Raw genomic sequence first — 16,450 nt, forward strand, 5'->3', positions numbered from 1 at the left:
AATAATTCATCATTCAACAGTGTGTTGCTTGATCTCCATGAATTTATATCCTTTCTATAATTTCTCTTGCTGATGATTTATAGACTTATTATTGTGGTTGGACAGAAAAATAAGTTTTTTTTCGATTTTCCTGTATTTTTAAGACTTGCTTTGTATTCTACCACATAGTTTATATTAAAGAAAGTACCATCGACTGCTGAAATGAGTATTCGCTCTGCAGTATTTAGAGGGAATGTTCTGTAGATGTCTGCTAGCTTCACTCAGTCTATGATATCATTTAACTTCAATGTTTCTCTGTTTTAGTTTGGGTGACGTATATTAATAAGAGTGTCATTATAGCCACTCATTGTTATTGTGTTAGGTCAACCTGTGAGTTCATATACAGTAGCATTTGCTTTAGGAAATTAAGTGCATCCATGTTTGATATATATGTTTAAAATTATAATATCCTCTTGTCTCTTAAGATGTATAAAATTACATTCTTTATCTCTTCTGACTATTTTTGGTTTAAAGTATATTTTGTCAAAACAGTAACATCTTTTGGGAGCCTTTTGGGGGTTTCATTTTCTTGAAATAGATTTTTTCATCTTTTCACATTAAGGTAGCATCTTTCTTTGATAGTGAGATATGTTTCATAAAGTCAACAGATTGGTGACTCTCCTTCTATCCAATACGTTAGTCTGTGTCCGTGATTGGAGAACTGATATTATTATCCAGAGTTACTATCCATATACATGTATTAATTTTTGTCTGTTTGTTTTTGTGGCTTTTATATTTTCTAATTCCTCATTGGCTTAACTACTGCCCTGACATGGTTTATCTTTTTCTCTAGCTTCATGGGTACATTTACCTTTCTCTTCAGCCTGGAGGATTCTTTCTAATGTCTTCTCTAGCCATCTTAGTGGTCATGAATTCTTTAGCTTGTTTCTAATCATGGAAAGTTTTTCTCTTTCCTTTGTAGGCATTTTTTTTCAATCAATTTTATTTGGTTCTTATATATCCATCACCCTTCTACACCCCAGTTCCTTTCAATACACCAACACAAGGCAGAAGAGACAGAAGGTTAGTGGGGAAAAAGCATGTTGAGATCTTTTTAGAATACTTCCTACTAATTAGGGTGCTGCATTCATTAGAGTAAGTCCAATCTTTGTCTTGTCAAAATATCTCCAAATTCTTCTTGTCATTTTTTTCCCCTCTACCACTTGTCAAACCAGCAAAAGCAGCAGCAGGAGGAACAGCCACACCTTTTCTCTTGGGACTCTGGTCATTTTATACCCTCTCTAAAGTTCCCAGAGTTAAGCCGTCTTTAGCTGGCAGAATCACACCCCTGCCAGAGCATGCATGAGGCAAAGAGTCTGCTGCTGTGGACAATCTGAAGCAGCCTCCCATATTCCACATCTGGATTAAAACAAAAACATGTTTACGTAACATAACTGAGTTTTTAAGGACACCAAAATTCTTACTACACTTCCTTAATTATGACAAATAGCTTTACTGGGTCTGGTAGTCTGGCATTGGTCTAAGCTTTTCTGGCTTTTAAAGTTTCAGATGCAGAATCAGCTGTTATTCTGGTAGGTCTGACTTCATGTGTGACTTGGCTGTTTCTCTCTTGCAGTATTCAATAGTTTCTTGGTCCAGGACATTTTATTTTTTAACTACATGACATGGAGTTTTCTCTGGGCTTGCATATTTGTTGGCCTTAATGCCTCTTATTCTTGAGCATCTCTTCCCCTAGATTTGGAAAACCTTATGCTATGATTTTATTGAAAATGTTTTATATCTCTTTTACAGGAAAACATTTTCCTTCTTCTCCTCCTTTGATTCATAGATTTGGTCTTCTTGTGGTGCCCCATGTGTCTCCAATGCTTTTTAAGCATGTTTTCATTCATTTATTTTTGTTATTGAAAGGTTATTAAGGAAGTTATTAGAAGGCTCTAATCCCTCTCCCTTATCTGCACTCCCTGATATTCCATCTTCCCCATAATCAATTCTGTTATGAAGCTTTCTACTGAACTTTTTATTTGCTTATGGAAAAATTTGAATTTCTACCAATTCAGTTTGGTTGTTTTTCTATATTTCTCTCCTAATTGAATTCCGCTTCCATTTTTGTATCAACTTAATTTTTTAGATGTCTGTATACTTTTTTTTAGAATCATTCAATAGTTCATTTATGTCCCCTTTCACTTCTTTGAACATATTTTTAAATTTTGAATTTTCCTGGACTTGTGATCAGTCTATTAGCAAGGCCATTGCTGTGGATTGGTAATTTTCGGAGGAGACATGTTGTCTTAGTTATTCATGTTTCCTGTGTTCTTGCATTTAGACTTTCAAGTCTGGACTATTCTATCAGTGGAAAAACTTGCAAGCTGCAGGAGGGCCTAAGTTGTAGTTGGGTTGAGGTATCATTTTCCTTGTGTTCAGGGCAGCAAGATTGATTACCCTAAGACTATAATATTGTTTGCAAAAATGATTGAGGCACAAAATAGTTCTGTGTATAAGAGACAAGCCCCATGGTTCATGGTAAAAAACAAAAGTTGCTCATATATGCTAAGGTGGGAATGAGTGTGAAGGTAAAAAAGAAATTTAAGGGTGAAAGGATTGAAGTCAGGGGTGCTAAGAATAAGAGACAAAGATATTTACTTCCGGGTATGAGGTAGGCAATGACTTTCTGGAACAGCTTCTGTGAGACGGCCCAAGAAAAATGAAGATAATATATAAGACAGGGACAGTAGTTGGGCAAAACCTAATAAGTACCCACAGTGTGCTTTATTTTCATTTGGCAGCATGGTCCTGTCATAGTAACGGAGCTATATATTCTCCTCATTTCCCTTGACTAAAGTTCAGCTGTCTCATTAACGCTTTTCCAGGAAGTCTTTCCATCATACTCACAGACTGTACGAACCCTGCTTTCTGCTTCTCCTTCCTTTGTCTTCACGGGCCAGCGGCCAATGTCCCCTGAGGAAGGGGAGACCCACCCTAAGTTGTGGGTAAGGATTCTAACACACCTCCTTTTAAGAAGGAGGCCCATCTTGTCTCACACATGAAGGCAGAAACAAGAACAGTGCATCTGCTCCTTACACTGGCTGAAATAACAAAGTCAAATAGAGCTTAGAATAATTAACAGCTCTTGAGACACCTGCCAAGTTCAGAGATGGTAACACCGGTAAAGTGGCTAACAGCTAGCCAACAGTCAGTGTCAAAGCTGGAGTCAGAGATGGACAGAGGGGGCTTCAGCTACGCTGAACTGTGTGGACAGAACATGAACAGCACGTAATCATTTCCATGGTTGAGCCAGGGGCACAGGCATAGAACATGCGGTCCCTCCATTGGCTGGGTCCATGATAGCCCAGAGAAGGAGCCAGTTTCAATAGAAATTTCCTCCTCTTTTGTCCACTTTTTGCTGTTGCCTCATAAATCTCCCAAACAAAGAAAATTCAAAGGCTTTTTCCTTCTTTGGGAACCCCTCCCAATTCTTGATTGTAAAAAGAACCAGGAACAGTAGGGCCAAAGTGGAAGATGGGGAGATGAGGCAGTTTGGGTTAAAATGGGTGACCTATTCTAGTCACAGCTCTCAGGATGCAGAGACACAGAGAGGCCTCTACCAACAAAGACAGTCCATGCTCTTTGAGGAAAGAAAATGAAAAGGAAAGAATAAAGACGAGAAGAGAATAGAAGGGGAGAGGAGCCCAGCTATATTGAAGCTGGACATTAAATAAAGGAGAAACCGTTTTTGAAGGAGAGAGAGATCTTGAAGGGGATGTATAGAGCCTAAGAATGTTGTCTGGCCTACTTGCTGGATTCAGCCTTAAGACAGCCACCATTCCTTCTCAAAACTCGCAGAAGTTTTTCTCATTCCTGGAAGGTCCATTGTGATGGGTGGGCCAGTTTTTGCTCCTGTGTCCAGTGGGTCTTGGGCTGTGGAGCCACAGAGACAGCAGAATCTTGTTGAAAATGGCGTCTCACTGATGCTCTGTTGAGTGCCGGTGCCGAGTGCTGAGGAGTGCTGGGCGCCCAACACTGAGAAGAGGGTTTTCAAAATGGCGTAGATCCACCTCTGCTTTCAGCCCTTTAATATGCCAGTTACTGAAAGCACAGTGCAGTTTTCAGCTTCTCTGGTCCCTGCCGGTGGTGTGAGCCTTCCCGGAAAGGTCAGATCCCCAAACACAGCCAAGAGCTCCAAGACTCTAAACTCTAAACCCTCTTTTTTATTTGCAAATTTCCTCATTTGACTTTGTTATTTTAGCCAGAAATACCTGGGTCAGCATCTCTTTTTAAAGCTGATATTAGCCTGTCCTTAGGCCCCAGCTCCACTAGGCTCAGGCTAGAGTAAAGACAGCAGGACACATGGGGCTGAGGTTGCTGTGGGGATGGGGAGGGAGGGAAAGGAGGGGTAGAGTCTATGTGAAGCTTTTACCGAACTTACTCCTGACTAAATTACACACACTAAAATGGAAAATGGCTAATTTTGAAAAGAAATAACAAACCCAACTGTTGATAAGGGTGGAGTAATGACATCCCAGGAAGCGCAGATGGGAGAGAGCCATATGACAACTTTTCAGTGTATGTATAACCCATTCCTAACAGTTCTGTCCATGACATATCCCAACAGGAACGCACCCCTAAATGAACCAGTGAGCATATGTGAAAATATTTATGTCTGCATAATCCATACCATTTAAAAACTGGCAGCAAACCAGTGTCCAGCAGCTGCAGGATGGATAAATACTACAGGCCACATAATGGAACTTTTGTGTTCTAATGGGTATATGAGAAGGAAGTTGCAAAGTTATCACTCAAACATCAGCTTTTGGCTTCTTAGAACAAACACAATAGACACTTGTTTTTACAAAAGTGAGGTCAATCTGAATGAGCCATAGTGAAAATATTTAGGTATTCTAAACCCCCTTTATATCACCAATTAGGAAGTGTCCATTATGAATAATAGAGAACAGGCAGGGACAGATAACAAAGGGACTTGTTTGGACCACACGAGATGGCAGGGCATGCCGTTCTGATGCTTATCGGTGTCCTTTCCAAAGTGCGTACCCTGGGTCTTTCTGCTTGCCTTCAGCGTATTGACTTTGGAGTCGTCGAGCTTCTTTGCCTCGTTGTTTTCAAGATGGCTGCGGCGAGTCCAGGATCCAATCCTCACAACGGACATTCTGTGCCGGAAAGGAGACGCAGAGCCTGTGGCATCTCTATCTTTCATAAGGAAGGAAAGCTCCCCCACCTCGTGCTCCCCAGTATACCTCAGTGTCAGGACTGGGTCACATGACACCCCCACCTGAGGGAGCAGCAGCAGTGGAAGTGAGAAGTGAGGGCTTGCCTCTTAGAGTAAGGGATGGGATGGGCGGAGGGAAGTTCCGTGTGATTTCAGTTCGGATCACTACTAAAATGGGTTATCAAGGCAGCTGCAAAAACGTGTTCTCTCCGACATTGTATTATGTTTATTTCTCACCTTTTGTTAGACACAAACGTGCTTTTAGGCTTTGCGACTTTAAATGATTACAATGCATTCCTAGAAGTGGTTTGTCAAACGGAGCAGGACTACAATCAAAACTGCCAGAATGTTTCTTTACAAGCTCTCCTGCAGTGGAGGAAGGTGACCAAAGACTCCACTCCAAGATGTCAACTCCCTATGTCCTTCCTCCCCAGGCTTCTAGCTACTTGTCAGCTGCTATGTGGAAACATGGCTAATTCAAGGGAAACGATTGTTGTGTTTAAATATAGGCGGCATTTGTGAGACAAACATCTCACGATGCCCTTCCTATTCTGTCCATCTCAGGACAAGCATCCCCACCTTGTCTGAGTGTATTCACACTGTCTGTTACACACCAGATAGTCGCTTGGAAGCCATCTTGGTTACCAGACGGGATGCTGAAGAATCTCAGTGCTTGTAATCAAGTAACTCTTCTTTTATTTAATCAAGATGCCAGAGCATAAGAGTAGTGCTTTGAGAGATTCAGATAGGTGGGAGAAAGGCTAGGAAATACTTCCTTTAAATGGAAAGGCTTCTTTGAGAGATCACAGTCACATAAATTTTACTATAGGATATTGTTATAATTGCTCTATTTTATTATTTTTAATTTCTTACCATGACTAATTTATAGATTAAACTCCATAGGAATATCTACCTATCTATATTTATCTACCTATTTATCATCTATGTATCATCTATTTATCTAAGCTATCTATCTAATCTATGGTACAATTGAAGGCAGAATATGTCTTGAGGGATGTGGTGTTAGGCAATCTTTTCATCGTGTGAACATAATGAGTACACTATCACACACTGAGGTAGCTACAACGTCTCTAGGCACATAATTTCGTTTATGTGGCCCATTGTTAACTATATGGCTCATGGATTTACACAAGGGTTGCTATGCTCTCTGTGGTTCCTAGTACCCACGGAGGTCTGGTATCCTCCGTGGGTAAGAGGGTGCTATAACATTGTTATAAGACAGCTCATGACCCATAGCAGACAGCAATGTAAACTTGTGGATTGCTAATCAACTTCTAAAACACTCAAACAGGACAGAAATAAGTGTTAGTCTGCATTTGCTCGCAATCTGGTGACACTCGTGTCTCTCGTGTGAATGTGCCTGCTACTGGAGTCTGCTGCGGAGCAAAATTGCTTTTACAAGTTGCTTTACACGTGTGTGATGTGCATGTGTGTATGGTGTACACACGTTTGCACATGCGTAACAGGAAGTGGGAGACCAACCTCAGGAGTCTTCCTCCTTTGCTCTCTACCTTATTCTTTGAGGCAGGGTCTCTCAGTTGAACCACAAGCTCTCCAATGTAGTTAGTCAAGCTAGCCAGCTTGATCCATGGGCCCCCTGGTCTCCACCTTCTGGCTACCGGAATTAAAGGCAGGCTGCCGTGCCAATCTGGCAGTTATGTGGGTGCTAGGGTGTGTGAACACAGGTTTTCACTCTTGTGTGGCCGGTACTTTACCCGAGGATCCATCTCTCAGCCCTGAAAATAGTTTTTAAAGACTGTCATACGGAAACTCCTGGGCAGACCTCCTAATATTTTAGTTTATTTACTTCTATTTTTTTTATTTGATGAAAAGCATGTTGAGAGCAATAAGTTACAGCAGCGAGGGGAACATTCTTGATTTTTCTCCTAGCGTAAGTAAAAATGTGTCCCTTGAGGTTGTTTCACTGTTGTAGGATTTTCACTGTTGTTAATAACTAGCCTGTCAATAGAGTTTTTAGTTCCTCTGTGCTTCAATTTACATAACAGTTTTCTTTCAAATTCGTAAGCGGTTAGGTTTATTTTTAGTTGACTGTTATGATTAAATTCCTAATGTTATTACCTGTGGTCAGATTGTATGCGCTGTGCTTGAAACGTTTCTGCTTTGGGGAAATTATTGGGATTTTATTTATGGACCAGAATATGCTCAGTTTGAATAACAGTCGTGTTTAAAAATCCTATGCTCATCAGATAGAAAATTCAAATCTATTGAATTCATCCCATTGATACTAACACCCAAATTCTCCATATATCTTTATGTATTCATTCCATCAGTTTGTTTCTTTAAATCTTTGACACAGAACCTCACGTCAGCGAGGCTAGCCACAGCACTGTAGGGCCAGTAGACGAGACTGGATTTAACCCCTGGTCCTCCTGTTTCAGCCTTCTAAGCCCTAGGATTACAGATTGGAACCATCATGGCAGACTTTGTATCTTGAACTAATTTCCTTTAAGGTCAAAGTCTTGTACTTACACCACCAAGACTCCTTTGTGTGTGTGTGTGTGTGTGTGTGTGTGTGTGTGTGTGTGTGCATGGCATATAAGCAATAATCTATACACATGACTCTGTGTAGAGTCATGGCTCCTTCTGGCTTTTCATGTTTGTTTTAAAACTAAAATGCTTGGTTTTGTCCAGTTTATGACATTATTGCCTCTTGAATCCACCCCCCCCCTTCTTACTTTTATGCACTTAAAAATTGACACTTGATTTTTCTTCTTGTAGTGATTTGGTAGTTATTAATGTAACACCCTCTTTGCACATCCGTATCTTTTATGCTAATGAAGGAGGCCTTCCTGGGGGTTGCTCTGCTATCTTCTGCATCAACTGGAACTGCCTGGCAGATGTATTTAATCGTGCCTGCCAACCTGCCTCCTGTCAGACGCCTTCCTCCCCGACATTCTATGTCTCCCATCTTGACTCACTTTCACTTGGAAGTTATTTTCCCTGGGCTCCTGATTCCCCCCAGTTTGGAATTTCACGGTTATACTTATTTAAAAGGTCTCTGAACTTTGGTTCACATTGCTTTCTTTGCCTTGATACCATGCCCTAACCCAAACCCAAACCCAACCTCCATTCCTCACAGCCTTGGCTGTGTCTCCAACATCTGAGTGAGGGACAGAAATGCAAGGAAGACTTTCAGGAGGATAAATAATGCTCCTCACTGAGCTCCTATGCCACCCAGGAAGTGGGCATCTCACACAGGAATTCACACAGCACACACTCCCCTCTTTCCCATATGCGTAGATAGACTCTGAACTGCTCTGAGAAGGGGACTCTGGCTGATTCATTTATGTTTCCTCTGCCTGAACAGGGCCTCCACTTCACAGTAAATGCCAATAAATATTTGCTCAACAGATGTAAGCTGAGACTGACTCACCCCTCTGCCGCTCTGTGTTCTGATTAAGTGTCCCCTCCTCAGGACAACGACTTCTGCTTATCTAAGAGTTTGGGGTGAAAACTTGAGCAGATTCACACCCAGCTTTTAACTTTTGTGTTGCATTTTGCCAGCTCAAAACCTTTGCTTTAACTCAGTGAAATTGGATTGCTGTTAGAATGCTAATGTCCAGTTAGTCTTTATCATATGATAGTGACATATTTATTTTATAATTCTGCTTTATATTTTTATTTTAATTAAATAAAAATATTTAATTTACAATAATGCCTATAAGATACTACCCAACCCATGTCTTGAATAGGCAGGGGGATATTAGAAGATGGTAGTTATAGACAATCTAGACAAAACTTAATTGAGATATTTTGGTACACTAATTAATATTTATTTTGTTTCTATTGTCCAATTTGGGACAATTTCTGTCATGGGACTCCAGTATTAGATTGAAATGGCATTTAAGATATTACTCTGGTGAAGCAAAATTATAATGCTGCTTACTTGGAATAAGTTTATGAAAAGGTACAAAAATATTTTGACTGACATTTGTTCTATGGAATAGGCTCATAGCCCTACTTTAGTGCTGAAGACATTAACTATTTTCCAACTTTTTCCTCATTAGGCTGTGAAGTTGAGATTCTTGGTGTGAGACCAACTTACTGCCTGGAATACAAAAATGTTCCAACAGATATCAATTTTGCAAATGCAGTCAGCGACGCTCTTGACTCATTAAAGTAAGTGTCCCAAATTTTTAACCATAACATTGTGTGTGTGTGTGTGTGTGTGTGTGTGTGTGTGTGTGTGTGTGTACTGTAGATGTCGGTGTCTAAAGAGGACAAGAGAGAGGTCCCATGTAACTGGGGTTTCAGTTAGCTGTGAGTCACCTCACATGGGTTTGGGGACCAAACTTTGTTCCTGTGAAAGGGCAGTAACAAGCAACATGCACTCTTTTATGTTTTGTTTTTTTCAAGACAGGGTTTCTCTGTGTAGCCCTGGCTTTCCTGGAACTCACTCTGTACAGGAGGCTGGCCTTGAACACAGACATCCTCCTGCCTCCCGAGTGCTGGGTGAGATTAAAGATGTGTGTTATCACTGCCTCCCAGCCGCAGTGATTATTATTATCTGCTGGGCCAGCTCTCCATTCCTCCTCTTCCTTGTTTCTTGGATGAATAGCAAGTCCCAAAGCAGTTTAATAGCGCTGGACCTAGGTGAAACAAGGTCTCAGAGAGTTTCATGTAGCGATTATTATGTGGGGTACTAGTGGGTTGCAACTGTGAGCAATGCCACTGTTTGGAAATGGTGAATGGGATGCGAGAAAATGCCCAGGGTTTGAAGATCTCCTTTTTACCTTTTTAGACAATGGAGAAACCATGTATGTATCAGCATTTTCATAGTAATGATTTACTGAATAGCTACACCTCAGAGACATCAATGAGTATTTGTGTAAAGGAGGGATCTGTGACCAGATGAGCTTTGGAAAACTGCCTTTCAACACTCTTGTCTGAAATGTACAAACTACATGAGCATATTAGAACAAGGAAAAGTTTCTGTTTTTGTTTTTGTTTTTTTTTCCTTGCACGTGGAAGTGAGAAACATGCAAAGCTTACTTCCTGTCTTCTGAATAGTCTCAGGGCTGGGGGCTGGGGGGAGGGGGTCACTGATTACGTAAAGCTTCAAGTTAACTGGAAGCACTTGGATCATCATGATTCGGGGGGTGGGAGGGGCAGCTGGGGGCATGCTTTAGAAATCAGCAATGAGGAGTCTGAGCATGTTGGGGGCTGTCATTTCTAGAGCTGGACTTGAGGTCATCTTGGTTGCTGAATGGGTTTCCTAGGTAGAGTCAAAGCAGAAGACAGAAGCAGCGCATAGCTCCAGGCAGGTCCTTCATCCTTCCTAAAGAAAGAGCACAGTGAGGCAGTGAGAACCAGCCTTCCTAAACCTAGTGCATGACCCACTGGCACAGACCACAGTCACTGGCTATGATTACGACTGCCTCTCACACAGGTTACCAACTATGTCTTGAGCTCTAAGCTTGCCTTGGGTGACCAGTGGGGTGAGATTATCTCTAAGTAATCCAAGGATTTGTTTTGCGGTTAGGTCTTCCTCATGGTCTAAGGTTGCCTTTGTGAAGAGGTGACTATGACAGAAGCCATGCATCTTCCTTTCCTGCCCCAGCCTTCAAAATGAGTGTTGTTTTCTTCAAAGGAGAAAACAGGACCCCATTTTCATGCTGATTTTTAGACCACGCTACCTGTGTGAAACTTATAAAGAGGAGTCGTCGTTAGGTCACAAAATGTTTTAGCATGATTGGCGTGCTAAAAAGAAAATGACTTCAAAATATTAAACGCCAGGAAGAAACAAACTCATTCATGTAATTTGTTTCTGGTGGTATTTAGAAGGGGCAGAGTCTGAGGGAAGTTAACTTCTAATCGAATGTTCATCACGGGGTTTATATATCGTGTTTGTCCTATAATGCTGTCTGCTACCTCATCTGCCTTTTTCTCCCCTTGCACACAAGTCTAGGAAGCCACGCGCATGCAGAGCTGGTGTGTTGTGTTGCTGTTGGCTAATGCAAAGCAGACTTTGCATGGCAGACGAATGGGGCTGGAACTTTAGAGCTGCTTTATGCTTTCTCAGTGTGGTTTCCAGGGTACCCCCGACGCTATCCATCACTGTGCCCTACTGCCAAGAGACACGTGAGAGTTTGCATTGTAATTGTCACACAGATACCTCCAAGTAGCCCAGCACCCTTCTTATCGGTGTGTGTACATGTCTCGAATTTATCACGTGTTTGGGACTGAATGGACTCTCTCTGTACCCGGGTGGTCACAGGTAAAATAGCAGAGAGTACCATGTGGGCTCCATGCCAGTGCTGGTCAGTTTAGGCAGACATCCTTATTTTCATAACACCAAAATGCTAGGGGAATACAAATCAGGCTCTGTTTCCTTTAGACATGTATTGTCTTTGTGGGTTTTGTTTGTTTGTTTGTTTTGTTTTTCTTTATCATGTAACATGACAAAGCAATAGGACTCTGGGGAGATGCATCTCTATCTTGGAAACAGAGGGGATTTGTTTTTGATTATTGCTACAGTCCTGGTAGTATTGTGTGTGTGTGTGTGTGTGTGTGTGTGTGTGTGTGTGTGTGTGTATGCACGTGTGCTCACTACTTGATAAAGGGATTGGGCTTCTCTAGAAAGAAAAGGCAGCAAAGAACTGCAAGTCCATGGACTTGGTCTCAGGCTAGGTTTTTACATGGTGTGGTCTGGTGCCGCCCATTGCCCAGCTCATACAGTTTGTGTGGCAGGAAGTCTAGGGGTATGGCCTCCAACTCCACGCACTGCCATTCACGTAGGCCGCAGCCTAGATCGTGCCTCTGGATTTAGACTGTGTAGACCTGGGCAAGACTGGGCAAGGCTAATGCAACTGTCTTAGGGGGTCTTTATAAGGCCAAAGTTAACAGCACAGCTAGAAACAGCCTGTTTACATAGTAGGTAGAAAGATAATTTCTAACATGATCCCGGGCCTTTCTCCTTCTGGAATGACAAAGAAGAATGGAGAGGCCAACGCCTGCTCACCATCTCTAAGCAGAGTAGTATTTGGAATGAGAAAGCATGACCAGATGGTTCTGCCTGAGGAAGGCAGTGGGATGACCCTGGCCCTTCAGGAAAAAAAGAGGTTCTCTCTTCAACCTTCTTTCACTTCCTTCTCACAGAGCAGACTAAGGGCTAATGCTTGTGAGTCAGTACTTTTAGTCAAACAAAATCAAACCTGTTGTCTTCAGGAACGAAGTGGTGGACAGTGTTAGCCAGATTAGAACACTCTCGAGCAATCACGATATCACTCTGCACGAAGAGCTTGTGCATGAGTTTGCGCATATGGTGGAATGGACTCTAATTCGTGTGGCAGGTGTGTTTAGGCAAAGCTGCGGGGTGATTTAGCTTCCCATCAGACAGCCCTGCCTGGTGCAGCAAGTCTAGACAATAGAGGTCTTTTGGTTTAGCCCTATCTCAAATTCCTAATTATAACTTGAAGAACGTCTGGAAAATTCCTCACATCAGTGTTCAAACACACACACTGCTCTAATTTTGTATTATTCACAGAGCTTGACCACCTGTCAGAGATAATGGGACATGGGATAGATATGACAGAACTTACGAGAGGTTGTTTTGACCTTGACCATGCAGCCTTACCCAGGGACATTTCAGCAGGAGTCCAAGCTGATCAAGAACAGGCTTCACATGTCTGGGCAGGAAGAGATAAGCCAGCACCTGTGTTTGATCTGGGCATTGCTTTGCACTGTCATAGCCCTGCAAGATGCTACCTTTGAATATATATTTGCACAGAAGAAAGACAGAGGTGAAAGTTTACATTGTTAATTTTCATAGCACTGGGGCAAAGGGCTTTATTTACATTAACCTATTTCTATTGTTTATTATTATAATATTTTATTTTTATTAATTACAGTTTATTCCCTTTGTATCCCACCTGTAGCTCCCTCCATTTTCTCCTCCCAATCTCACCCTCCCTCCCTCTTCTCCACCCATACCCCTTCCCCAGTCCACTAATAGGGGAGGTCCCTGCTCCCCTTCCATCTGATCCTAGTCTATTAGGTCTCATCAGGACTGACTGCATTGTCTTCCTCTGTAGCCCGGCAAGGATGCATCCCCTTGAGGAAGAGGTGATAAAAGAGTAGGCCAATCAGTTTATGTCAGAGACAGTCCCTGTTCCCACTACTAGGGAACCCACTTGGACACTGAGCTGCCATGGGTTACATCTGTTCAAGGGTTCTAGGTTATCTCCATGAATGGTCCATGGTTGGAGTATCAATCTCAGAAAACACCCATGTGTCCAGATTTTTTGGTTCTGTTGCTCTCCTTGTGGAGCTCCTGTCCCCTCCAGGTCTTCCTATCTCCCCCTTCTTTCATAGGATTACCTGTACTCTGCCCAAAGTTTGGCTATGAGTCTCAACATCTGCTTTGATACTCTGCAGGGTATATAGTCTTTCAGAGGTCCTCTGTGGTAGGCTCCTGTCCTGTTTCCTGTTTTTTCCCTCTTTGGATGTCCATCCTCTTTACCTTTCTGAATGAGGATTGAGCCTCTTACCCAGAGTCCTCCTTCTTGTTTAGCTTCTTTAGGTGTACAGATTTTAGTATGTTTATCCTATATTTTATGTCTAGTATCCACTTATAAGTGTGTATATACCATATGTGTCTTTCTGCTTCTGGGTTACCTCACTCAGGACAATCTTTTCTAAGTCCCACCATTTGCCTGCAAATTTCATGATTTTCTTGTTTTTAATTGTTGAGTAGTATTCCATTGTGTAAATGAACCACAATTTCTGTTATATAGGTGCTCTTCCCATCTTCCCATCTGTCCTGGTTTGATTTTCTGTTGCTATAATAAATGCCACGGCCAAAAGCCACTTGAGGAGGACCGCATTTGCTTTAGTCTACAGTTATCATCCATCACCCAGAGAAAGAGGAATATTGCTCACTGGCTTGTTTTCTTGGCTTGCTCGGCGGCCTTTCTTGTGTAGTGCAGGCGCATTCACCGGTGTTGCCCATAGTGGGTGGGGCCTTCCTACATCAATCAGTGAACAAGAAAATGGCTCACAGACATGAGCATAGGCCAATGTGATTTTTTTCAACTCAGATTCCCTCTTCATGGATATGTCTAGGTCTGTGTCAAGTTGACAAAATTTAATTGTGACACCATCTCACAAGATCATCACTGACTCTAGAAGGTTAATTACCTTCTCTTGACCTCACAAGCTGTTAGGGTAGAGAGTCAGCACTCAGGCTCTTTTGGTCAAGGCTTAGGTAGGTTAGGCATTCAGGGCTTCCCCTAGGTGTGAAGTGACTGAAAAATGGCCCCTTAATCCTACAACCCTGTCCACACTCACATCTCATCTCTGAGATACTTTGAAGGAAGAACCAGACAGGCAGAGGAGGTTGAGATTCATCCTCTCTGCGGTCATCCTGGGGCCGGGGCTCTGGCAAGTTGGAGGAGTGTGGTGCTTTGAATGAGAATGACCTCATCAGATCATATATTTGAATGTTTGGACCCGGCTGGTTGAACTGTTTGGGGGAAAGATTAGGTGTGACCTTGTTGGTAGAGGTGTGTTACTAGGATTGGGCTTTGAGGTCTCAAATGTCCATGCCGCCCCCACCTCTGTGCATGTGTTTCTCTGTCTCTCTCTGTCTCTCTGGAATGCAGCTCTCTGTATCCAGCAGCAGCCAGCCCCATTGGTGCTTTCTGAGACCTCTCATCACACATAAGGATCCAGCGGGAAGTGCTCCTGCACCTCCCCCCTTCCCAAAACACAAAGTGGTTCACAGTCCATGTCACTTGATTTGTCTTCTTGGAAATTCTGTTTTCAAGAGGTTCGTGGTTCAGTGAGAAGAACAAAAGTATCTGGTGCTAAAGACTAAGTAAAGAACCATTTGTGGAGCCAGAGAAGAGGGATCAGGAGATGACTAGTGAGCCCCTGGCTGCATGGAAGGGAACAAGTAACTACTTACAACATGATACCACGTGGATTTTACACGCAACCTGGTCAAGGAGGCTCTAAAGTCCAGGCCTGGTAGTACAAGATCATCATCCCAACTATGCCGAGACACAAGGTTCACAGGCTCAGGTCCCATCTGGACCGCAGAGTGAGTGCAAGGTCAGTCTGGAAAACTTAGCCTGTCCCAAAATAAAAAAGCAAGGGCTGGGACAGTAGCTTAGTGCTAAATACCTGCCATTCGTCATGACTGAGGTCCAGAACAGACCTCAGAGTGGAAAATAACAACAGCACACAAAGAACATAGAAAAAGCAAAGAAAGAAACCACTGGACAGCAGCAGCCGTGGACACAAGCTAATGACTTTTGTTGAATTCTGAACTGTTGGGTACAGCTCCAAAGGAGTTCCTTTGGCCACCTTGAATCTCATAACCCCAGTCACTGTTGAAGCTAGTAAATGACAAGATGGATGACAAGAGAATTCCTTGGCTGGGTCCCTCCTCTCTATGGATGAACTAAGAGGAGCGGGGAAGCTTGCTCTTGCTCAGTAAGAATTAAATTGTCCTCCGGGCTAAACCTGCACACTCAGGCAAAATGATGAAGTACAACCGGAAGAAAACATTTCTTTCCCTTTTCTTCCTTCCTTCCTCCCTCTCTCCCTCCCTCCCTCCTTTCCTCTCTTCTTTTCTGCTATGTGTCCAGCACTATGCCAGCAGCTCATTAAAGACCCAAATGGCAGTGTATTTATTACCGACTTATAGAAGAAAGAGTTTATTTAGCTTGTGCTTACATGCAATTAGAGTCCATAATGGCAGACACAGCATGGCAGCAGGCAGCAAGCATGGTGGTCAGAGTAGAGAGCTGAGAGCCAAGAGGGGAGAGCGCATATTTCAACCACTACCACGAATCAGAGAGAGTGAACTGAAAACAGGGAAGCAGTTTTACTCTTAAAACCCATCTCTGGTAACACACTTCCTCCAGCAAGGACATACCACCTAAACCTCCCTCATCATCACTATCAGCTGGGGGCCAAGAGTTCAGATGCATGAGACTACAGGGGACATTTCTCATTCCAATCACCACAGGTAGGTTTCCCGGATAGGGAAACTGAGGTGAAAAGAGAAGCCATATTTGTGTTCACGGTATTCTTCATGATTAAAACTGCCATGTACTCACTCCATCATTCATGAGAATTATGCCAAGATTTAAGTCAGTTTACCACTCATGAAGTGAGAGTAACAAAATGGTTAGGAGAATATGAGAAACGCATAAGCAAAAACAAAAGATGCTGGGGAAT

At 42.6% G+C, this 16,450-nt stretch overlaps 1 protein-coding gene across 2 annotated transcripts in view; it reads left to right on the forward strand.

The window, feature by feature from the left end:
• The window catches only part of Enpp6 (ectonucleotide pyrophosphatase/phosphodiesterase 6), a 106,018-nt gene that overhangs the window by 64,290 nt on the left and 25,278 nt on the right, over positions 1-16,450 (forward strand). For both annotated transcript variants that reach the window (XM_055593610.1, XM_055593611.1), the window contains one exon: positions 9,271-9,382. In XM_055593610.1, the coding sequence (XP_055449585.1) occupies positions 9,271-9,382 (112 nt within the window). The remainder of the gene's footprint in view (positions 1-9,270; positions 9,383-16,450) is intronic.

The sequence above is a fragment of the Psammomys obesus genome, unplaced genomic scaffold, assembly GCF_907164565.1.
Source record: "Psammomys obesus unplaced genomic scaffold, mPsaObe1.curated_primary_1811, whole genome shotgun sequence".
Lineage (NCBI taxonomy): Eukaryota > Metazoa > Chordata > Mammalia > Rodentia > Muridae > Psammomys > Psammomys obesus.